The sequence below is a fragment of the Sinocyclocheilus rhinocerous genome, unplaced genomic scaffold (assembly GCF_001515625.1).
Source record: "Sinocyclocheilus rhinocerous isolate Xijiao unplaced genomic scaffold, SAMN03320098_v1.1 scaffold1687, whole genome shotgun sequence".
In the NCBI taxonomy this organism is placed as follows: Eukaryota; Metazoa; Chordata; class Actinopteri; order Cypriniformes; family Cyprinidae; genus Sinocyclocheilus; species Sinocyclocheilus rhinocerous.
The window spans coordinates 431,466-457,211 of NW_015660051.1; the positions used below are offsets into that span (position 1 = coordinate 431,466).

The 25,746-nt window shown below is 38.1% G+C and overlaps 1 protein-coding gene across 1 annotated transcript in view; it reads left to right on the forward strand.

The window, feature by feature from the left end:
• Positions 1–25,746, forward strand: part of LOC107724831 (protein diaphanous homolog 2-like) — a 471,924-nt gene that overhangs the window by 314,194 nt on the left and 131,984 nt on the right. Inside the window, exon 26 of the mRNA XM_016533907.1 lies at positions 9,877–10,006. Within this exon, the coding sequence (XP_016389393.1) occupies positions 9,877–10,006 (130 nt within the window). The remainder of the gene's footprint in view (positions 1–9,876; positions 10,007–25,746) is intronic.

Sequence of the window (25,746 nt, forward strand, 5' to 3'; positions counted from 1 at the left end):
GAGGTCAACCCCGCCCTTACTCTTAGCTTAAGGCTTCTCTCTATTCCTTAGTAAAGGTTTGTCTCAGCAGTTTTGTGAATTGGTTTTAAGAGAAAACTCTTAGCTAAAAACTTTTACTGCTATTTAGGAGAACTCTTAGTGGTAAGATAAAATGTTTTGTGAATACGGGCCCTGATGTTGTTAAAGAAACAGCCAACTATAGTCACTGCCACCACTGCCAGAAGCTTGCTTTTCTCACTGCTTATTAGACAAACACTGCTCTGTCAATTTTTAGGCACTAGTAAACCGTCAACTGATTCCTGCAGTTCTAATCACAGAAGTCACTATACTCAGACATAATGTATTAATTGAAAATATATAAACTGTGCTAGATTTAAACCTGTTGTTTTGTAAAGGGCTGTCAATCGATTAAAATGTTTAATCTAATAATTGCATAATGTGGCGATTAATTAATCTAATTCAGTGGTTCTCAAACTTTTTACAGCGGCGTACCCCCTGGGGCATTTAACATTCTTCTGTGTACCCCCTCTCTTCCACAGCAGTCACACCTTTTCTATTAAAGGACATTATTTGCCCCCTTAAACTGATTTACTGGTGCATTATTTTTACCTTTATAGAGGCAAAGATTTTCTATCCTTATTAATTGTATGTTATGTTTTGTCATATTCTTAACATTCCATTAAGCGTATTATTAATATAATAAATAAAGCAAAACATTATGGCAAATCGAAGTGATACTTGGATACTTGTTCTGCTGTGGCTTTGTTGGTAATATTTTTGTTGGCAAAATTGTGCAAAAACAGAGAATATTGTAGCTAAAATATTATAAAATATAAAATATATAATTATTTGTCCTTAACTAATTAATTAAATGAATGCACTAAAATGACAGCCCTTTTATATGTCATCCAGCATCATATCTGGATTGTTTTTAATTACATCTCTTAAAAATGTGATCCCCCTAAATACTAGATATGTGGTTACATGCACTTTTTGAGACAGTATATCAAGTACAAATTTTGAACAGAGCCTGCTCCATGTCTGGTTTTTTTTGGGCATGGGTGAAACGTGTTTTCATCTATGGAGATCCAGTAGCTTTGACCATCATCTCTCAGAGACACACAAGGCATTTAGTTCTTTTAAGCTTCAGTTAACTTTAATCTTACAGAAGTATGTGTGACTGTAGAAAGTAACCTTCTGTTGTGGATTCTTGACTCCCTGTCATATACTTTTCAAAAAAGTAACTTCTGTAGTGAACATTTGACATATTTCAGGAAAGGTAGACTCAGAGGAATGCACACAAAGATTATGGCAACTTCAAATGAAATCAACCATGTGGGAAAAGGCTTACTCCACAGCAAAACCCCTTTCAAAGCTACAAGCATGAAAAGGTGTTAAATTACAGATAATATTCATTAAATCTGGATTTGCTCGTTGCTTTTGGGGTTGTTTAAGCATGATACTTTCCAGGAGAGATGTCAGAAGAGTTTATAAAGAGTGAACCTTTATTTTGACTTTTTTTTTAAAGTGTTTTTTAATCTTTCCACAACACATCGGATGTCTTCAGTTGGCACTGCTTTGTAGTTTCAGTCTGTATGTTGGCAACTTGTAGATTGAAGAGAAGAAAGTGAAATATACTAGGTTGAGAAGAACTCTGTTCTCCCTCATATATGTTAATTTCTCAGCTTGTTAGAGATTCTCCCAGTGCCGGTTGTCTTTCTCACAGATCTGGCATGGATGGTGAGCTTACGGACAAATGAACTTCCTGAGCTACCTCACTCCCCACCCCAAAACTGCCAGAGGTGTAGCCTGGGGCTCTCTGATTTTCACTTGTCATTCTTACTAAGCAAACTTGCCTCATGGCAGGCTCTGAGCTTTTAGATTAGTCTATTGGCTACCGTTCCAGTCCAGGCTGTCTGCCATTGGTAGGAAAAATACGCCAGTCGCCAGCAGCGTCTCGATATCTCTTTGTTCTGCCATTCCCCTCAGCTGCTGTGTGCTGAAGTGTGACTTTCCCATAGTTTCCTTGACTAAAAAAATCACAAATTACTGCTGCGTATATCTATGCACAATCAATGCCTGTAAACTGGAGGTTCTTTGGCAAAATGTGTAATTGAGCAATCAGAGATGACAGTCCTTTAGGTGGTCTGAGATTTCTTGGTCCCCGTTGTCTCTCATGTCTGTTATTAGCTAATTGTTCTTGAGGATTTATATCTTTCGAATGTCTCGATGGAGGTTGATTGTTATTCTGTGGAACTCCTCAACATGCTTCAACGAATATTGAAATGGGTGGATTGGGTACGTTCAAGTATACTAAGTAGACAGGCCATCTTTCTCTATTTCTCTATCACTTTCCCTCTTTATATATTTGTTAAGAGTACAGTTTTAAATGACTGAGCACCTTCAGACACACTGACATTGTGCCTCTATGGAAAAATAACCAATTTTAAACAGTATCTTTGACAGTATCCTCATAAAGAGATTCTTCTGAAACATTGGCTGAATTCAAATTATAGTATCAGTACAGAAAAGCCCCTTTGCATTATCACAGTGAGGGAACAATTCAGTTAGGAATGTAATAGCTTTAACACAATGAATATTTCGAAGGCTATGACTCACCATGCTTAACAGTGTGGGCTGTGCTTGTAAATGACATTTTCAAATCGGTCGCCTAGGCTTTCTTATTGGCAATCCAAGTCCAGACTTATGACAGAAACGGGTGGCCAAGAGGTAACACAACAAGCCTCACTGGCAGCATCAATGTCTGGACTCTGTGGAAAAGTAACGAACATCCGCGTAATCACAGAGACACAGAAGAACAAGAGGAAAGAGGCATGGGAGTAACAAAATGGAAGTGCCTTGACTGGAAAATTAGTGGAACATCATAACTTAAAGTAAATTAGATTATTCAATTTCAAACAAGATTACCAGAGAAGCTGACACAACTGATGTGGTACGTGCCAAAGAATGTCTGCTTCACTAATTTGATAGAAATCTCTCTCTCTTTCTCCCTTTCTCTCAACGGGACTCCATACTGTGTTGTCCACTGTTTGCAGAATTGTTGGCTGCAAATCTGCCCACCCTCTGCTCTGCTTCTATTATGTCAATAGATTTCACCTCACAGTGCTAATCAGCTCACAGTTTGTGTCAGATAAAATTAATGACTGGTTAATCACCTTAAACCTATGTGTTTCACCTCTTAAAGGGTCAATGCTTCTTCCATTTTTTGCCCTCTATTTTTCTCTTATTCACCCTCTCTGTCTTACAGGATATAAAAAATACACACGCTTTTTTCAGAACCTAAAGAGCTGGATGCGAACTATAGAGTAACTGCAATTATAGCGTTTTAATATTAATTCTAATTCTATGGGAATAGGGAAGTCCACAACACGGATATAACAGTAAAGACAGAGAGGAATGATTTTGTTGAAATCACTTTCCGAATGTTTTTTTTTTTTGTTTTTTTTTTTTCATCGGATGAACGGTTGAAACATTGACAGCCAGTCAGAATCCACCTGACTTCAAAGAGCTCGAGCATTTAAAGCGACAGACTTCAGCTCACACTTATAATAATGCAAAGTGTAATAATAAACAGGTTGTTATTGTATGTTGGTGTGGAGGCTTATATAGTTATCCTTATAGTTATATTTAAAGAAACTGTTCTTGATGTTAATGGGTGTTAAGGCAGTATCCTGTCATGGATCCGCATAAATTTCTGGATAAAACACACCACATAGGTAGCGACTTTTTGTGGCACACAACTCACAAATAATTTCAGTAGTTTGATGTTAGTATGTTGCTAAGGTAAAGGCATGATACTCTAATAAGTGCAAAAATCCATGGCACACACATATGTGTAAATTAATTCTTTTTTAATAAAATGAATACTTTAATACTTACAGTACTCATAATCAACATTTCTTTCTATTTATCCAAAAAGAGTATCTTTGTAGGCAGTATAATTAAGTTGCCTACCTTCTGGGTCACTTTGCGTCAGAAGCGTTCCTGTGATTGTGTCTTAATATACTGCTTCTGTAGGCAGCTCACTATGTTTTGGCACAGATCATTTGTTCATGTCATTTTCCATGAGCTGAATCGTACGAATCTTAGACCTCAGATGTCTGCTCCTTCACGGCATGGAGAAAGTACCCAGATATTTCATCTCTTTCCCTCTGCATAGTGCTGATCTTACTTGGCAGATGAAAACAAACATGCACAGTAGTGGCTTTCTGTAATGACAGTTTGGGGCATAATAATAAACAAATTAAAATTTGAAATGCATGAAATTAAATTGTGATTACCCAATGTGAGCAGATGATTGATCCCCATCTAATGAAAGTGTGAGTGTGCTGCATCCTCACACGTGTGAAAGGGATGTGGGGAAGCTTGGCTGCGGGGTGTGTGAGGGGGAACGGACACAGTGTGGAGGGCCGTGCTAATTAGCTCTCTCGGCATGCGTCTCCAGCAGCAGTGCAGTCACAGTGGGGAATGATTACGGAACAAGTTGCCGGTGCACTGACGTGGAGACACCGGCAGACGCTCACGCTTGCCCTCCCTCTCTATTCCCGTTCCAACCCACCCATCCCTTGGTAGTTCTTCACATGAGATTGATTTAACATGCCCCTGTCATTTATTCCCATGCATTTCTTTTGTGTGGTACTTGTCACATGGTTTCAAACAGTGGCAGTGGTTTAAACTGGCAGACTGTTGCAGAAGTTACTCTTGCCAACCTTGTTATAATCCACAGTGAGCTCTTTTGCTCCACGGGAGGTAGAAAAGCCATTGTCCATAGCAACAATTGCCATTGAGGTGTCTTTATTCTCAAATTATGAAGACAAGAGGTCCAGCTGAAGCCAATACATATCTGAATCTTTAAACATGTTATTCACAGAAATATTGAGCATCAATTGAACATGCCATTCACGGAAACCCTTGTGGTTGGATTGCTGGTAATTTTCAGGACATTATTCGGGCTCTCGTGAAATGAACCTTGCTATTACATGTCCATTGAAAATGAGACCAATATAATGTTCCTCGCATGTCCATGTCAATTATTGCAGGCTCAGATTTCGCGGCAGTCATTACATATTCGCCCTCATTTGGTATTCCCTTCACTGGCCATTAGGCTGATGTGATTAGCACTGAAAGTCTGGCAATAATAACTGCCACTTAAATCTTTCAACATCACTGGAGGTCTGTCATATTGCACAGTTTTAAGGTGCAAAACAGCAATATACATTGGAGCAGTGAGCACCCAAGAGGTCAGTAATTCACGTTAATGACTTGAGATATAAATAACTAATGTAACTAAAAAAAATAAAATAAAAAATCAATTTCTTTGCAGAGGTTGATGATGAGCCTGAAACTGTATTTCATTTTTTCCCCCCAGATACATACCCAGCATCAGTCTGGAAGTTACATTTGTCATGATGTAGTAAAAATGTCCTCCTAAAAAGAAGCTCCTTTTATTTTAAGTGTTCCAGTTTCAGGCATGAAAAATGTTGTTTAATAACTTGAGAAATATATTCTTGTCAAGATTTTCTTGCATTTTCTTAGCAACACAAACATTTTCTGGCTGTGCTAAAAGAAGGAAACAGTTCTGCACAGATGGTTTTTTTATGCAAATTATTAATGTAATAATTAGTGTAAATTACAAATAAATATTTTCCTTTTCTGATTTCTGTTGACTGAAATAGAAAAAAATAATACAAAAATAAAGACAAAATTATTTTCGATTATGAACTGTTTAATGTGCTACTGATATAATAACCCAGATTAAACCAGGGTTATTAGTTGACTAGAACTAAAACAAACTAAAACTATAAAAAGATCAAATAAAACAAGTGTTAACTGAAAAAAGTATTTTGTCAGTGCGTGTATGTGAGTGTGTACATATTTCAGCTAATTTGCAACATTTCTCATTTTTAATTGATGTACTAAAATAACAAAAAATGTTACTTTTGATAAATAGAAATTAATTAACTACTAAAAATGACAGAACAACAAAATTATTAAAACATGAAATTAAAATAAAAATGAAATATAAAAATAATAAACTGTTTCAAAATATTAATAAAAAAAACTATAATAATAGCTGATACTAAAATACTGGATCAGGCTTATCAGTTTTAACCTGATGGTGGCATCATGAAGACATTGAAAATTTACCATCATTATGGTATAATATACAGCTTCAAATAGAAATAAAAGAAAACTAGCACAAAGTAGTTAACGTGTAGCAAGTTTGAAGGAAGTGTTTTCTTTTTTTTCTAAGGTTGAGTTTTTTTTTTCATTTTAAAAGACATAGACTGTGCGAGGCTTGTTTTCTCTGATAGCTGTGGAAATCAGAGGAGGCAGGCATGCAGTACGCATGCTGAGGTCGTCAGCGTCGGATGGCAAAGCCTTTAAAGTGCATTATCTCTCCGCCTGCTCTGTCGCTGTTCTGCGCTTTAGCGGCTCAGTGCTGGCTGTTTGGTAAACACCCTGTGGCTGAGCGGGTGCAAAACTTAATTTTGTTTAAATAAAGAAAACAACATTAGGATTCGGAAGCAATGTCGGCAGTGCAAAAGTAACTGGTCCTGTTTTGATATCTGCACCGGAGTATTCACAATTACTTTCAACTATCGCTTGTGTTTTTAATTCACACGTAGGAAGGTGTCGGTAGATCAAACTGGAGATCATTTGCAAAGGCACTGACTTTAAATTCAGCCCATATTTATTGTGAATGTGCACACACGGCCAGTCAGAGGAGCGTTACTAATGCGCACAAAACAACAGCTTCCACAGCAACAGCAGCAAACGTTGCGCTCCTCACGGAGGGTGTGCGATCGCCGCATGGGTTCGGTCTTGGGTTAAAGTGAAAAGAAAGATCTCCGTGTTTGTTTGCTTAGATTTCTTGCTGTTTTCCCGTGCTCTGTTTTTTGTTCCAATCCTTGTAAACCAATATTGATTTTAGACAGCCAGCTGCATAGAAGAAAGGGTCATTCCAGAAGAAAATAAACCAGCATTTAGGATCTGGTTTTATGTTGTGTTTTGTTTTTCATTTGTTTTCCTTGCTCCATCTTTAGCAGCGAGACTGTGAGGTGCTGCGTGTGTTGTATTATTTTGGAGATTGCAGCTGAGGCATGTCTCTATGTCTGCTCTCATTTATTGCCAATCTCTCAGGGAGAAATTGGAAGCGATTTATCTAATGGGTGCTGGAACACAGTGGCATTTTCAAATGAAAACACTCTCAAATTCTGATAATAATTCACAGATTATTTGCTGGATTATTTGCTAGGATTCCTCTAGTGTGGCCAGTGTGGAAAAGTGTGCAGTCATGCTCTCTGATAAATAGATAAATACCACTAAACGGGCTATAAAGCAAGGGGCTAAATTAGGCTTTCCTAATGGACTAATCAATTGTGACTCCTCCAGTTTGAGCTCTCAGCAATTCATCCTACCTGGAAACAATTGCTTTATAATCTCAGGAAGGCTTTCTCTCTTTGAAAAGGATACAAAGGCCTTGAAGGGCTAAAAGCTTTATTGATCTCTGAGACCTCTTTGAATAGGTAATTATACGTCACGATGTGCTTAGATTAATATATGTCCTTTGTTTGCATATCAAAATGATAAATGAATCCTTTGGTGTGCATATCATTTAACTAATCCCAGATCATTAGGGAAGACGGGCCACGTACGCTGGATGGGCCGAATGGAATGCAGCAGGGGAGAGAGAGACTCTCCTGTCAGCTGTTCGGCAGAGGAGGCTAATCTCATCTCTGCCTGCTATTAAATAAAACATCAGCATCCACTCACGACCCAGCAGCTGGCCAGCGAGAGGTTCCGTCAACGTTGACAGCCTGATGGTCAGGTGTGTAGGTGTTAGTCAAGGTTTATTGCACAAAAAACAGTTTAGATTTACATGACAGTTTTCCACCCTTACTTTTACAAACAAAACTGTAAGCACTTCTCAATCCGGCAAGCTCTTAGATGATTCGTGGGATTATGAAATATTCTCTTTGGATGAACAGATTATTACAGATTTTTAATTTTTGATTTCTGATCATACCCTGTAAGTATTTCTATATAGTCTTTACTCGTTTTATTTTATTTTGAAAAGCTACCACAACTTTTTTGGGGGTATTATTTAATTAAACAGTTTTTTTAAAACGTAAAAATAACTAATTTAGAAATATATGTATATGTTATATATTTTGACAGTTTTTATAAATAGTCTGCATGGACTGGGGAATCTTTGCATTGTGAAAAGCCATCTATTTCAGAAGAGGAAAGCCGTTCCTGTTTTCCATCACATCGCCTTTAAATAATCACACATGTGATTGGTGTTATAGTAATGTCTGATATTTGTTTTCTTTTGATTTTATATTACATTTGGTCCGATGCTCCTGTCGCATTTGTTTAAGACAAACACACCCAATACGATTTATGAAGAGAGAAGAGGTAAAAGCCTGCATCCATTTATTAATTTACCTCATTGTACCTGCCACATTTTTCCAGCAGAAAACCAATTCCTCACCTCTCTATCCGCTGAGACATTTTGGAAGAGAAAATCTATGGGAGACATTATGTGTAGTGGGGAAATGTGCCAGCTGTCGCAAGTTTGCCATCAGTTTGTGTAAAGGTTAATATCACATCTGCTGTGCAGTCCATCCAGCTTGAGGATTCATTTTGCTCTGCTGCAGGACTCAGCAGCCATCTTCTGTGCGAAAGCAGCCTTCCTGGAGTCTAGGCTTGACAGCAAACAATCTGTTTGAGTCTGAGAGGGTGAAGAGGTCACCCAGCCCCAGTGCACTGCTTAATGTGGGCCTGCAGCCATGGCCCTCCAAATGGAGAAGAGAGGGAGAGCAAGAGCAACACCGCTCCATGTTTGGTTTATCATGTCTCTAGTTCTCAAGCAACAGATTTATGTCACCAAGGGAACTTGGTTCTTGCTTTATAAAAACAACGTGTGCCTTTTTTCATCGGTTTCTTCCAAGATAGGTGTGTTTTAAATGTTTTAAGCTTAAAGCTGTGGTGTTCTAATCAAAAGGGTTTGATTTCTGTGGAGCAGATTAATTTTATTTAACTACATTGGTTAGTGTTGGTTGTTTAACTCTGGTCCAGTTTATCTGATCCTTGATATGGATTGATGTTAAGATGAAATTCAGACATTTTATTGCGTAAAATACAGCAGCCCGCAGCACGAATGTGAGCGGTGTGTATTGATCTAAATATTTCATTTCTTTCATGTCACCTTAATCTTGTACAAAGAACGGTTGTGGTTTGGGGGAGAAAGCTGCTTTTCAAATTAAACGTGGTAAATAAGTAAACGGGGGAAATATGCCTCTGTGCACTCTGCTCCAACCAATTTCAACTTTATTGACACCTATTTGTCAGTTTTCTGCACAAATACCTTGAAGTGCTGTCGATGCATAAATTTATGATGTGATCCTGGTTAGACCCAGCTGAACACATGTTGCTCTGTGGATAGAACATGCCTTCATTCTGCTGAAATATGCTGTCTGTCCCTGTCTGTCTGTCTCTCTGTCACTCTGTCTGTCTCTATTGTTTTGTCATTTCATCATTCCACTGTTTCGTATATCGTTCTATCTTGCTACCTACCTATCGTTGTATCATTCTAACTGTCTAATCATCATTCTATTTGTAATTCTACCTATTGTTCTATCTATCGGTCAACCTATCTAACACTAACATGCAATTTGTTTTCTTTTTGTCTTCTTGTGTGTTTGAATTAGCTGAATAAATATATAAGTATCTGTTTATGTACATGCACAGTTTATTCAAAGTTCTAGTTTGCTTAAATGTTTCATCATTAAAATTACTATATTAACTCGATGCAATTTCATGACTCATTTCTGAATCTTTTCTCTGCAGCTTCGTGACACCAAGTCGACTGACCAGAATACAACTCTTCTGCACTTTCTGGCCGAGAAATGTGAAGAGAAGTATCCTGAGATCCTGAAGTTCCCTGATGAACTTGAGCATGTTGAATGTGCCAGCAAGCGTAAGAAGATGGATATGCTTACTTTTACAGGATTTCTTAAGTGGAGCACAATATAATCGTTTTAAATAACTATTATGGTTTATTTGTCTGATTACATTTGCATTTATGGTCTTAGCAGTATTGTGTAGCATATTACGAGACTGTGAGTAAACCTCCTGTTATATCAGCACACTAATACTGTCGCAGTGCTTGACATAATGATTATTACTGTGAGTCATAGGAGTTGATGAGGTTATTTGTTTTTTACTCCCCATAAATATGCATACAAATCAGTGTTAGAACAAAGGATTTTTTTTGGTGATTTTTATTTTTTTTTTAAACAGCAAAGTTCATAATGTCCGCTACAATATCTGTACTTCAGTTAAATATAGAGTGTCCATTCAGCTCAGAAAGTTCTTGTTGATAGAAATTAAAGTGATCTTTTTTTATTTTTATCAGGAATTCAACCTTTTCAGTCTGCTTACTGCTAAGGCACAATGTAATATTTCAGTAAAATGACTTAATTTCCTGGCAGGTTTGTGATGGCATTATTAGTGTCCATTTGGAAGGCTTGGTGATAATGCTATGTAATTCAGTTTAGCTGCATGTTTGTTTCAGACTAGATAAAGATGCCCTTTATTTTGATCCAGAAGTCTATCCTTTTATGTCTTCCCACCCATAAGCTGTTATCATGTTTAATCAAAAATAATTTCCTTTAAATGTGTTAAACCTGACTAATTGAACAACCAGCTTTGGTTTGTGAAGACATTATCACCCCTGATTGGTAGATATCAGCTGCGTCCTTCGGAAAAATATGGGGCTCTGTCATGTGTGACCTTGAGATATTTACCCTCATCTATACGTCACTCCGTCTATCTAAATCACACTGCTTTATGGTGTTCAACGAATCCTTTATTGGTTTTCTCCTGTGGTCTTCTTTTAAGCCATGAGCTTTGAGGCTTTTTATGGCTTGAATTAGATGAACTAATGTTACAGAGATCAACCCAGGAGACTGGACGCAATTGGCCCCGCAGACTATAATTAGAGCTTTTGCAGAGAATGAAATAAAACTAGTTAATGGCCAAAGAGCCTTTCTTAATCCTTTTGCTATGTGTAAATCCAGCTGTTTCCATAGCTATGAATAGACAAGTTTCATTAGAATGGTGCAAAGCAGTTCTGAGGGTTGATGACGGAACTATAAGTCATTTCATCATTCCACTGTTTCGTATATCGTTCTATCTTGCTACCTACCTATCGTTGTATCATTCTAACTGTCTAATCATCATTCTATTTGTAATTCTACCTATTGTTCTATCTATCGGTCAACCTATCTAACACTAACATGCAATTTGTTTTCTTTTTGTCTTCTTGTGTGTTTGAATTAGCTGAATAAATATATAAGTATCTGTTTATGTACATGCACAGTTTATTCAAAGTTCTAGTTTGCTTAAATGTTTCATCATTAAAATTACTATATTAACTCGATGCAATTTCATGACTCATTTCTGAATCTTTTCTCTGCAGCTTCGTGACACCAAGTCGACTGACCAGAATACAACTCTTCTGCACTTTCTGGCCGAGAAATGTGAAGAGAAGTATCCTGAGATCCTGAAGTTCCCTGATGAACTTGAGCATGTTGAATGTGCCAGCAAGCGTAAGAAGATGGATATGCTTACTTTTACAGGATTTCTTAAGTGGAGCACAATATAATCGTTTTAAATAACTATTATGGTTTATTTGTCTGATTACATTTGCATTTATGGTCTTAGCAGTATTGTGTAGCATATTACGAGACTGTGAGTAAACCTCCTGTTATATCAGCACACTAATACTGTCGCAGTGCTTGACATAATGAATATTACTGTGAGTCATAGGAGTTGATGAGGTTATTTGTTTTTTACTCCCCATAAATATGCATACAAATCAGTGTTAGAACAAAGGATTTTTTTTCGTGATTTTTATTTATTTTTTAAACAGCAAAGTTCATAATGTCCGCTACAATATCTGTACTTTAATTAAATATAGAGTGTCCATTCAGCTCAGAAAGTTCTTGTTGATAGAAATTAAAGTGATCTTTTTTTATTTTTATCAGGAATTCAACCTTTTCAGTCTGCTTACTGCTAAGGCACAATGTAATATTTCAGTAAAATGACTTAATTTCCTGGCAGGTTTGTGATGGCATTATTAGTGTCCATTTGGAAGGCTTGGTGATAATGCTATGTAATTCAGTTTAGCTGCATGTTTGTTTCAGACTAGATAAAGATGCCCTTTATTTTGATCCAGAAGTCTATCCTTTTATGTCTTCCCACCCATAAGCTGTTATCATGTTTAATCAAAAATAATTTCCTTTAAATGTGTTAAACCTGACTAATTGAACAACCAGCTTTGGTTTGTGAAGACATTATCACCCCTGATTGGTAGATATCAGCTGCGTCCTTCGGAAAAATATGGGGCTCTGTCATGTGTGACCTTGAGATATTTACCCTCATCTATACGTCACTCCGTCTATCTAAATCACACTGCTTTATGGTGTTCAACGAATCCTTTATTGGTTTTCTCCTGTGGTCTTCTTTTAAGCCATGAGCTTTGAGGCTTTTTATGGCTTGAATTAGATGAACTAATGTTACAGAGATCAACCCAGGAGACTGGACGCAATTGGCCCCGCAGACTATAATTAGAGCTTTTGCAGAGAATGAAATAAAACTAGTTAATGGCCAAAGAGCCTTTCTTAATCCTTTTGCTATGTGTAAATCCAGCTGTTTCCATAGCTATGAATAGACAAGTTTCATTAGAATGGTGTAGCGCAGTTCTGAGGGTTGATGAAGGAACTATAATGAAGCGCAAGGGGCCCATATGCTTCACAGTATGGCCGACAGGAAAGGTTAAGAGTCCAAATGGGGAGGTAGCTTAGCATGGATGGTGGCGGAGTCTCACACAGCCATTCTGACATTGTGGAATGGATTCTTATTATGGCTTGCAGTGATTAAGAGCTTTAGAGCTTCACACTATGCTGAGGGAGATTTCGGCGAATTTAAATATCTGGTTTCTTAACTCTCATTCATTTCGAACAGATTTAGAAATGAAGACCCTCAGTGAATGCAATAATCTCCTGTATTATTGTCACATGAAATGTCTGTCTCAGTTCATCTCCGTCAGGGGGAAAAAAATACAGGCATGCATATCCCAGCAGTGGCATAATTTCTCCTGTCAATAAGCTAATTTGTCTTTAACTCCATTTGGAACTGTTTGGTTGAAGCCCTTGAGCTTTATTTACTTTGTTAGTTACATAATTGCTTTTTCTAATCTAATAAAAGTAATTTAGTGCTTTGTTGTGAAGGATGCGGTCACTGTTGAATAGACCAGCTGTATCTTTGTCAAGGTAGATGGCTGAATGAACGCACAAACCTAATTCTTTGAAGAGAGACATTTGAGAGAGACTCGGTTCTTTGTAAATGGTCTTTATCTAATTTGGAATGACGGTTAAGCAGTTTGTGGCTCTGATTTAGTTCATTAGAGTGAATGCCACTGCAAGCCAGTGTCAGCTCTATGAGGATCTTACAGCAAGAAATGTCACCCCACTGTTAATACTTACTATGAATTTTATGCATTATATTTTAAAGAACGTCACTGTTTTATTTATATATATAACTTTATTTATTTTAAAGTGTGAATTTATATAGAAATTATTATTTTATTTATTGTTAACACAATGAGTTATGTATTACACAATGTGTTAATTGATTACTGTACACTATAAATATTAACTTTTGACTGTTACATCAAAGCTAATTATGCTTAATGGCAAACAAATGCTGAAAATTAAATACTGTTTAAAAATATATCATATATAGCATTTTAAGACTGTCAAGTGTTGAAGCAGTCATGCATGAATAATTCAGATTTAGCTAATAATCTTTTCGAGACCTTTCTGTTCATGTCAGAGTGGCGAGAGAACATGATTTTTTATTTTTTTTTTTTACATAGTAGCACAGCTTACCTTAACCCTGAGCCACATTTAGACACCACCTCTCATGTTCTGTAGTTCCTGCCACCTCTCTTTTCTTAAGTTCTTGCTTTTTTTTCACCCTCCTCTCTGCTGCTCAGAGCTAACCTTTGGGCTTTCCGTCTCTTTTTTTGTCTCTCACTCCATATTTCTCACAAAGTACAGTGCATTTTTGTCTCTTAAGAATAATACTTTCTCCACTTTATCCCTGTCTCCCCATCAAAGCGGCTTTTTTTAGGCGGGCAGAGTTGCACACCAGAACACAAGAGCACTGCAAACCCTATCCTGTCCCAGTCTGCCTGTGCCCACAGGAGCACACGGCTCTACACCCTGCTGATCTCTGCTGTTTGAGCTTTGTGTAAAGCCCTGATACTCTGATCATACACCAGGATCTTCTCATGGTCCTCTTAATGCATGTAGTTCTGATAAGCTTCCCAACACATGTCCCATGTTCTTGTCGGATCTCTGCGCTCGGGTAGTGTACTTTGCCCCGCATGAGTGTAGACCAAATCAGGTGATTTCTTCCTGTTGCATCAAGATCTGTTCCAAAAGGTTGCGCACACACATTCAATAATCACATATCCATCTACAAATGTTGAAACTGGCACTCTTAATATACTTGATTGAAAAGAGCAATCAGTTCTGCCTGATTTGCTTGAGAAAGTTATTGTCTCCCTTCAGTTCTTCCTTGATTGGTGACTGCAGAATACCTCAAATCTCCACAAAGATATTGGAACAGATGGGTAGTGTACTTTGCCCCGCATGAGTGTAGACCAAATCAGGTGATTTCTTTCTGTTGCATCAAGATCTGTTCCAAAAGGTTGCGCACACACATTCAATAATCACATATCCATCTACAAATGTTGAAACTGGCACTCTTAATATACTTGATTGAAAAGAGCAATCAGTTCTGCCTGATTTGCTTGAGAAAGTTATTGTCTCCCTTCAGTTCTTCCTTGATTGGTGACTGCAGAATACCTTTCCCTCAGTCCCAAACCTTCAAATCTCCACAAAGATAATGGAACAGAAAAAGTCCGGGAAAGGAAGTCAAAATGTTTTCCCCTGCTAGCAGATTTCTATTTGCCATGCTAACATTTTAATTTGCCTCACCATACAATTATACTTTTAATTTGTATTTATTTTTAGTTTGTGTGTTTCATGGCAGAAATATCAATATCATAAATTTCTAAGTTTATGTATTTCTAAGTGTATATATGTATGTGTGTGTGTGTGTGTGTGTGTGTGTGTGTGTGTGTAAACATATACACACATACATAAACTTAGAAGTTATACAGCTATGACAGCTGGAAATTGATGGCATTGCAAAATATTACTGATTGGTTTATAATTTTCAGTGCATTCTAAATGACACATTCTGATGTCACAAGTCATTATTGCCATTTCAAGAAAACCTAAGTATGTTTGCCAGCTTGGTAATATTACCTTGGTGACAAGATTAAATCAGTGCAATTTGCAGCAGCAATGTTCAGTATATCAGAGAAAACCAAACATTTACCAACTGCATGATGCAGAGCAATGCAGCATTGGCCAAATAGGGCATGTAACAGTTCTGTCAACTGGCTGTGGGTCAGCAGAGCATCATTGTTATGCTAATACTGAATACTGTCTTGACAAATTTAAATTGAAACTGCAACTGTTTGCTAATCATTCATAATTGCATCATCCCGTGTATCCTTTAAGCTGAGTCACAATTTGGCATTTGCTTGAATCTGTTAATGTGATTCAGAAGAATATTTGTCTTTCATGCTTTCACTATCTCCGTCTGGTTTTATTTATTTTCTCCACCTCCTGTCTTGTGCAGTTTCTTACTGTATGCAATCTATCCATTGCTCAAGGGGTGTTGTAGAATGCAATTTTGATGTCAATTTTGATTTGACCTGACATTTTCCTTCAAGATAATCATGATGACAATTCTTCATTTGTCCTGGCAGCACAGAGCCACGTAAGGGGTTTTGTTTATAATGTGTTAAATATTTTATGCACCTCAGCAACATAATCTTGGTTTTTGCTTTAAAAAAAACAGTTTGGATAGATATGTGCTAGCAATTCCATGTTGACTAGCCACTGCTTCCAGACACACATGATTGCATCCCTTAATATCTCTGTGCCAGCTGGCCTGTAAAACATATGTTGCCCAGGTAAAGGTCAGAAGCGGTCATGGCCTGCCTCCCCAGGCCGAGCTTCCCTCTGGGCAGAGGAGCTCTCGACTTTCCTGTCTCATCCATTACCATCCACCTCCATCAAGGGTGGTGTTAATTAGAATGTGTTTTGATCATCCTGGGAAGATAGGAAGACTGGGACATGGGGAGCGACCATGAAATCAGAGTGGCATTGTACTTTCCCCTTTACTTATTCATGACGTTCATCCCTCCTGTACTGCTCCGTTACACCTCCCTGCCTACAAAAAAGCAGAGGATGGATGCTTGTAGCAGTTCTGCCTGTTATATTACATCACAAACCTGCAGATGGTTCAAAATTCAAAATTTTAAAGAAAGTTTTCTGAAATTGTGTTAATCTTCATCGCTCGAAATTTGAAGGAATATTAGCTGTGGGTATACCACTGATCCACCAACATGTTTGACAAAATAACCAAGGTTTCAACAAAAACCTTTATTTTGTGGAAACAGTGATCAAAATTAGAGAACAGTAACCACTGTAGTCCGAAAGAAGATTACAACTGAACAAAATGTTTCCCATCATACCCAAATAAATTACAGTTCTCCAATCTCCACACAACATGCTCCTCAGAAAATGTGAGCCTAGCCTTTTGATTATTTCTGCTGATGAGAGGCTTGGTCACTGTAGAGTGCGCTTTCAGTCTGACTTCTCTTAAACATGCCGAGACAGATCCTTACCCTGTTCAGCACTGATCTGGCAAGCAATTCCAGCTGCAGTGTTGAACCGATTCCACATTTAGAGTCTCCGCGTTATCCTGTCCTCTCGTGAATTTATCGTACGACCAGCCTTTTTGAGGGACTTGTATTAGTGTCATTGTAAAGCTGCAGTTTTCTAGAACTCACATATTTGGAATGATCAATTTCTCTTGCAGTGGCTGAAAGGGTCAAAGGGACAACCTCCTGTCGCAGGCTTTCAGTCACCTTAGAGCGGCCCGCCATCATGCATTCTCAGTGAAAATTGAAGGAATGCTTTCAGTTAAATAGGGTTTGTCATATAAATAAGGAAATTAGCACCAGGTGCCAGATTAACACCAATAACTTGGAGGTATCTGTAAGTTTTCTCTAATTTTGATCAGAGTTCTTTTTCAAGTATCTCATTTCAGTTTTTTTTTTTTTTTTTAATACTGTGCTTCAGAATACAATTAATTTCTGAAATATGCTTAAAAAACTGCCCTTCTACTCCTGTTAGGATAACTTCAAGCAGGACAAGTTTAATGAGCAGCATACATGTCTTTACTCTCACTTTTGATCAGTTTAATGCATCCTTGCTGAATAAAAGTATTAAAATTATGTGACACTGAAAACTGTGGCTGCAGAAAATTCAGCTTTTCCATCATAGGAATTAATTACATTTTAAAATATATGTATATAAAATAAAACTAAATTTAAAAAGCACACAATATTACTGTATTTGTATCAAATACAGCCTTGGTGAGCAAAATGTATTTATTTGAAAACATTAAAATTTAGTTTTCCCCCAAAACATTAAACAATGGTAGTACAAACTTTTGACTGATAGTAGGTTTTTCTTTTTTTTCTTTCTTTCTTTCTTTCTTTCTTTCTTTCTTTCTTTCTTTCTTTCTTTCTTTCTTTCAGCCTCCTCCCAAAACACCCTGGCCGCAGCCTAGCAACAACCTAGCTTGACAAAAAATAAATAAATAAATAAGTTGGCAGAGCCTACAGTATGGAAGTACATGGCTTCCCCTTTATATGTATTCCTTGCCTCATAACAGAAGTGTTCCCATAACATTAATCATGGCCTGCATATGGAAAATGAATCAGTGTAATTGTTCAGGTGCTGCCCCTTTTTCGTTCTATTTGTCTTGTCCGTAATGCAAATGGCTATGTCTTGTTTAGTAACTTTGTGTGCTTGTAAATCATGGAAGTCGAAGCTAGGACAAGAGGAGGAGGAGAGAGGAAATTATAAGAGCAGAGAGGGTGTCCTGGTGTTGAGATGCCACATGAATCAGTTGCCGTTCTGTATCGGTTGTTCTTCATTCTAGAGTGAACTGGAGCACAGCAGTCATAAAGCATGCGTTTTGATGATTGTGGTCAAGACCTTGTTTTGTGAAGTGCAAGCTGTATGTCAACAGAAAATTCAGTATGCAAGAGTAATGCTCTTGCAAAAGCCTGCCTCCACTCGTGAAGCCATTGTTATCTTTTTAGTTTGATCGCTTGTGCTGTAGCTTGTCTTCGGCGCAGTTGCGCAACAGAAAATGTTAGGGCAGAAAAACAAACTGCTATGTTGAGTTTTGCCGTTTTTTTTCTGTCTTTCATTCTTCAGAAAGGGAGTCTATAAAGCTTCTTTCCAGTGACTGTCACCATTTCTTCAAAGTTCTCTCTTGACACACTACTTCAGCCCAGAACAACGGGGGCATTCACTCAGTTTATAATACTTCTGCAAAGACGTTTTATCGTTTTTGTGAAATAAAATTTTTAATATAATAATAATAAATCAGAATCAGAAATAACTTTGCCAGGTATGCTTGCACACACAAGTAATTTTTCTTGGTAAATGAAGCTTCCAATGCACACATTCAAAAGCAACAAGACAACGCATAATAAAATATACGAAGATGTATAAAGACACAGTTAGTTTGAGGCAGAATAAACAGGTGTACAGTATTTACAGCTTTTCTTAGGTAAATCGGTGTGCAAGGGTAAATCGAGTAATGCAATGTACTGAAGCAGTAGCAATGTGTACTGAAAATATGAATAAACTTTATTTATTGTTTGTTTGTATACATGAAAGTAGGCTGGCAAGCCGGTGTGAGAGAGGAGAAAAGGATTGGGATTATCTTGTCTGCTGTCTGTCATAGACTTAAATTAATATGGCAAGTTCATACATTGATTTATTTGATAAATAGTCATATAATAAACCCCTTTCTGCAGAATGCAAGGCACCATCACCCTGTTGTTGTTGTTTTGTTTTTGTTTTTTGTTTTGATAATGACTACCTGACTGTACATTATCCTTTATGCTGTATAACCCATGCTACCGAAACCAGTCTTGTTCTATTTAAGTGCTAAATCCTGGCTAAAACTCAACTTGAGCCATTTTAAAACCTTTTGAGGAATCAAACAAGTGCTTTTACGGGCACAGAAAATCCTACATCCTCAAGTGCAGCTGAACCTTCACTCTCGCAAGGTCACATTGAACTGCACATCCTCAAAGCCATCTGTAGAAAATAAACAGGTTCTTTAACCTGTTAACCCACACCTGGACGCCGGCGCACTGAACGCTCTTTGTTTGCACGTGTCAATGTTTACAAATAGATTAAATGAAAAGGGACATAATAATCTTGACCAACTATATATCATTCTAAAGGTCTAAGCCTCAAGCATCGACGATAGATCGATAGATGTTTTTCAATGGAAAGCTTATAAAGAATGTATTTGCTAAATTTGTGTAAGCAGTACACGCTTGGCATACATGGTTAATTCTTTTTTTTCTTATTTCTTTTTATTACTCAAAAATTATTCCTATTGTATTTTCCTAGTGCTCAAATAAATCACGTATACGATGTCTACGATTCTGTCTATTGTTTTATAATTGAAAAACTATGCAGTGGTATGTAAATAGTGTGTCAGTGAGAGGAATACTCACCTCTCGTTCAGCTGATATCTCTCATTACCTGACTGACATATATAAGAGTGGCCTTGATTTATCCTGTCATCTCGCCGAATAGTGCTGTTAAATTGTGTTTGTGTCAGTGAAGGCAACTCGCGTTTATAGGCATAAAGTGTATATTGCGGATGAACTGAGATGGCCGTATAAACCCATCCACAGTGTAGATATTGCATCACAAATTCCTGCTTAATGCAGTCCCTTCCACGAGTAATGATGATTCCATTGCGATCGAGAATTGGTGCTTCTTGATGTTGGTATTTGTGCACCTCTAACCTTCGCTAATAGAGCTGGGGAAGCCTGGAGCTTAAACCCACCCTCCGCACCCCTCTAAAGAAGGGGCCACCAACTTTCTGCCTCGAGCTGCCATTGTGACTCCATGCCAAGGCAGACTGACAATCCAAGGGGAAATATGACACAAATGTGCTCATAAATCAATTCAGTATATGGCACAGCCACAAAAAAACTAGTTTGTTGTCCGAGCAAAGGAAAAAATTAATGGGATGGGGGAAATAAGAATTTGTGGGATATTAATACTATGGTGAAGGTATCTGTTATCCACATTTATTTCTGTGGGACTGAGGAGTTACAAACCATTGTTTCTACATGATGGGCTAGTACTGTGTAGGTTACATTGCATATTCCAAAACAGCTTCTTCACATGGATTAGAAAACAAGGGATTTTTTTCTTCTTATATAAAAAAATGATGGTGATGAATAAATGGAGGAGATTCTTTTACTTTGTTGCTTTTACTGTGGGATCTTCATTTTCAGTGACTTTTGTTATAGGGTAGAATGTGGACATAATTGTGATGTTTAAACTATTTTTATATGCACAGATAGTGTTCATTTTGGCAGGTTTTGTCATAGTTTGTCATATTTATTTATTAACTTTAGTTCTATGACTTTATTATAATGCCATATGTCAAGAATGCATGCTTGCAATGTGAAAACACATCCATGTAATGGATGATTTAACCATTAGATTTCTGAATGAATCTGTGGAATGGTTGATTCAATGACTCACTCATTGTTCCTGCATGAATCACTGATTTTGAACAATTTGGCTCAGTGAAAGATTCAACACTCTTAAAGTAATTTGCCGCCACCTTATGGTGTAGTGAAAATCAACCAGTGCACACATTGACAGCTATATACAACACTATAAAATGTAGGTTAATATTTATTTAAAATATAATATTGTTTATTGCTAATATGTTTGGCCTTAAAGGGGTCATATGATGCAATTTACATTTTTCCTTTCTCTTTGGAGTGTTACAAGCTCTTGGTGCATAAAGAAGATCTGTAAAGTTGCAAAGACTAAAGTCTCAAATCCAAAGAGATATTCTTTATAAAAGTTTGGAATACATCAACTTTCACCGTGGGCGAAGCGGAGTTCAGCCCGGGGTCGTCACATGTGGTTGCCGCTCATTCGTCGGATCTGCCGGGCGCGCCGTTCTCGACCCCGCCGCCTCAGCTCACGCTAGCCCGGCCTCAGCTCACTCTATCCCGGCCTCAGCGGATCAGAAACACAAGAGTTTGCAACTCTTAACTATATTTTGATTTATTTTAGCTTTTAACTAAAAGCATACTGGCCTTTTAAGCAACATCACCAGTGTTGTTATTAAAGGGGTCATATGATGGGATTTCATTTTTTCCTTTCTCTTTGGAGTGTTACAAGCTCTTGGTGCATAAAGAAGATCTGTAAAGTTGCAAAGACTAAAGTCTCAAATCCAAAGAGATATTCTTTATAAAAGTTAAGAGTCAGCCACACCTACCTAAAACGGCTCGTTCTAACACGCCCCCACATATCTACCTCACTATGTGGGAAGATTTGCATAACGCCGCCCAAATGTTCACGCAAAGAAAGAAGGCGTAACTTTTATTCTCACTGTAGTATTGTTGCCGCTGCCGCCATGTCCTGAAGACGCTGTGTGCTTCGTTGTGAAAGCGAAGCTACTTTGTTTGGTCTTCCAAAAGAGGACGATATCCGCTTCGTCATGCCTAGAGCTGATCTGTGCTGGTCGCTGAGGGAATACATCAACTTAGTGCTGTGGATCGCCGGATTGGCTTTCACCGTTTTCACCGCTCCTTTGCCGGGACCGCCGTTCTCGACCCCGCCGCCTCAGCTCACTCTTGCCCGGCTTCAGCTCAGGCTAAGCCGGGGCTTTCGCTCACGCTAGGCCGCTGTGTTTTTCGTTGTGAAAGCGAAACTACTTTGTTTGGTCTTCCAAAAGAGGACGATATCCGCTTCGTTATGCCTAGAGCTGATCTGTGCTGGTCGCTGAGGGAATACATCAACTTAGTGCTGTGGATTGCCGGCACATTTTATGGAGGACTGTTTACTGATCCTGAGAGAGTACCGATTGACTAAAATGCCGGCAGTTCTGACTCACGTAAGTACGTTTTCTTTTATCATTTGCCACTGATGATTCAAACGCGAGTTTTGGGCAGTGTGGATTAACGTTAGCACTTGTTGTTTGTCATTTCTCTGATCACAAATGCAGACATGGTTTTATGTTTACGCAATGCAACGCAACGCGTAAAATGACAGTATAAGTCATTATAATCCGTAATTATGTCCCCACTGGATGCAACAAATGCCTTGTTTGTAATGGGTTTTAATGTTTATGTCTTGTCGCTCCGGCCGGACACGGCATCAACAGTATGTGAGGGGCGTAACATTTCCGTCTCACGCTTGAGGTATTCGGCCAATCACAACGCACTGGATAGCTGGCCAGTCAGAGCACACCTCGCTTTTTCAGATCGATGAGCTTTGTAAAAATCGACGCGTTTCAAAAAGGCGGGGCATAGAGGAGAAACAATAATGTACAGTATGTGGAAAATAATGTGTTTTTTTAACTTTAAACCGCATAAACACATTTCATTACACCAAATACACAAAATAATGTTCTTTTTAGCAGCATCATATGACCTCTTTAATACATTAATGTTAATTTATACTTGAAATGTTACACAAAGTCTATAGTCTTGTCAGACTCTAATGAGGTGATTTTTTTTCTTCCTCCTGTCACACCTACAAAATACATTCCTCCTGCAGATCAATCCATGGAGATGTGCCCTACATTTGCTGCTTTGGCTCAGCTCTCCAAAAATGCAGGCCTTATCTGCACCACACATACATGCATGCCAAACATGTCTGGATTAAGATGCTGAGGGCAGCACTCTCACACATACCACACACACACACACACACGCACACATACACAGATTCTGGCACTTTAGATCAAAAGCAAAGTGAACATCTGAGAGAGAAAAAAATCCAGTGAGAGAGTTTTACCATTTACAGAATCGGTACAGATCCTGTTCTCCTGGAGGACCTCCAGAAGATCGCAAGGATAGTGCCATCTGTCAATCTGTATATCTGTTTTTTTTTTTTTTTTGATTGATTGATAATATTTGCTATGTATATTAATTCCCCCCTCATGGCCCTATACTTTAAAATCAATACTTTTCACACTTTCATTGTGTTGCATTAGCCATCGCCCATCTTCTGTTGTGTCTGACTTTGGTAACCTAGTTGTGCTGTGAGGACCACTTAATGTCCAGTGAAGGGGGCTATTCTTCTTGTATTTGTTTTGCAGTCGAGGTGAGACTGACTCTTTAGGGCAGGATGTCCTCTCCGCTACAGGCTGGCCGGGAGAGTAGACCGTCTGTCAGAGGGCATATCAGGAGCAGGAAGCAGGCCTGTCTGCCCGAGATGTCCCTGCATGAGCGATGGCTTTTATGAAATATTTCCTTATTCCTCTTCCCTTTTTTGCCTGTTAGAATATCGGAGAGATGTGGCATTTTTTTCTTTTTTCTTTCTTGAAAGCACTTTAATGTGGCTGCTCTCCCCTCGCCAAGCTCTCCATGGGTGTGAAGGAGCATGTCTTATTATTGACTCCCCTACATCCCTCTGCCCCCTCCACCTTCCTCTTACCATTTTGTATTTCCACCTTGTAGCCTGATAGACCTTTTGAGTCCGACCTGTCAAAAGCTGTCAGAATCAAATAGGTTTGAAACAACTCTGAATATCCAGCTACAATGTTTCTTTTTCACTGAATCTCTCTGAATGCTGCAGTGAACAAACAAGTAGTGTTGAATTAGAGTGTATACCAGATGTGACAAATCTCAGAGAGGCTTTATCAGGGGGACATCTGGAGGCAAAACAATAAAGGGAAACTAAAATGAATTGATGAATGAAAAGATAATGCTGTAGTTCTTCAGATGACATGCATGACTAAACCATACCAACGTCAAACATTTTCCTTGGAGGTTATTTGCAAGACAAAACAACCTCATCCTGACAACTTTCTTCAACGCTCGATAAATAGCTTGCAGTAATAGCGTGGTATGCTTTCCTTTCATAACTTTGACTCCACACCTTAACTGATTCAACACTCTTGTTCCTTGTTTTTAATTTAACTAAAACAAGTCATAGATTGATTGTGACTTCTCTTTGAAGTCAAAATCGTTTTTAACCCTTTCACTGGTGAGTTTAAAATATTCTAGCAGTCCCCCCAGAGTGAGTTTTTTTTAGCCGACCGTTATTTTAGAACGTTTCCCCTTATTGTTTCCATGGTGCGTCATGCTTGTCACGTGACACACTGGGCCACAGTAACGCTATGACAGATGGATCGCTTTTATTTCGTGTTTCCTTTTTTATTCAAAATATTCATGAACTCGCTTACCATATCATCAACTATCTGATATTCCGATTCCGAATATGTGTAAATGAGTGTGTTTTGTCGTTTAAAAACCGTTCTAAATGATCTTAATCATGATCTGTAACATGAGATGGGCGCCGCCATGTTTGTTCGCGCTGCAGTTCAGAGAGTCCTGTCAGTCGGATTTACCGCACGTAAATTCATCACTTTCTCCCGAAATACATGCAAGTAAGTGGCCGGTGAACTGGGAGAAGAATAGAGTGAACTTTATAGTTACTTACACTATGTGACTCTAAATGTATTATTTTACTAGTACTTATGTGTATTTAAATGTCAGAAACCTAAAATAAACATAATGTGGTTAATAACACTGCATAGTTGTGATTATATGACAAGTGCAGCGGCGTCTCAGCGTCAGCCAAAGCGCGAAAATGCAGTTTGAATTTGGCAGTTATGTGACGTCACCGAACGTTCTAAATCCCATATGTTGGACCGTACTCCCAGGGGCATGGAAATAAAAATCCCATATGTGGGACTGTAACTCTCAACAGGTTAATTAAGTAAATTACTTTAATTAATAATTTCTAAAAAGTGACTATCTGTTACAGCAACTACAACAACAACAACAATAATAATAATAATAATAATAATAATAATAATGTGAGCTTCAGCCTCACAGTGAAAAAGTCACAATACTAGTTTTCTGGAGAGGTGTAGTCCTGTAAAATCAACCGCAAACTTGTGTCATGGTCTGGTTTTATTTGGCACCCACTTTTCACAATCTTTAACAATTGCCAATGGATAAAATCAAGTCCCAGCCTACATTTTTATCTCTTTGAACAACCCGTTTCACTGAATATGACACATTATGGAAGTTAATTGGGTTGTGTGTGCTGTTTTATTTTCACTTAAAGGTGAAACCAGTTATGACTTGTTGAGGACTGATTTGATGGTGCCCCAATTAAGTTCCAGTGGTCCATGAAAGCACACTTTTGCTGTTGTTCATGGTGACCCCATTTCTTTTGGAATAACTAGAATGTAATAATGAATGCATCCATTGGGCCAGGCTTGCAGTACTGTTGCACACAGAGCACAACAAAGCAGTCATATGTATACAGACTTAGTGTTGTAGGTTTTTTTTTTTCTTTTTCAAAACATGCATTCTTACTAAAATCATTTATTTGTGGTAGTCACTGTTTCCCCCCCTTCTCCCAGCTTTTGAAGAGATGTTGATTCAAGCTGGTAAGCTTCCACAAATTGAGC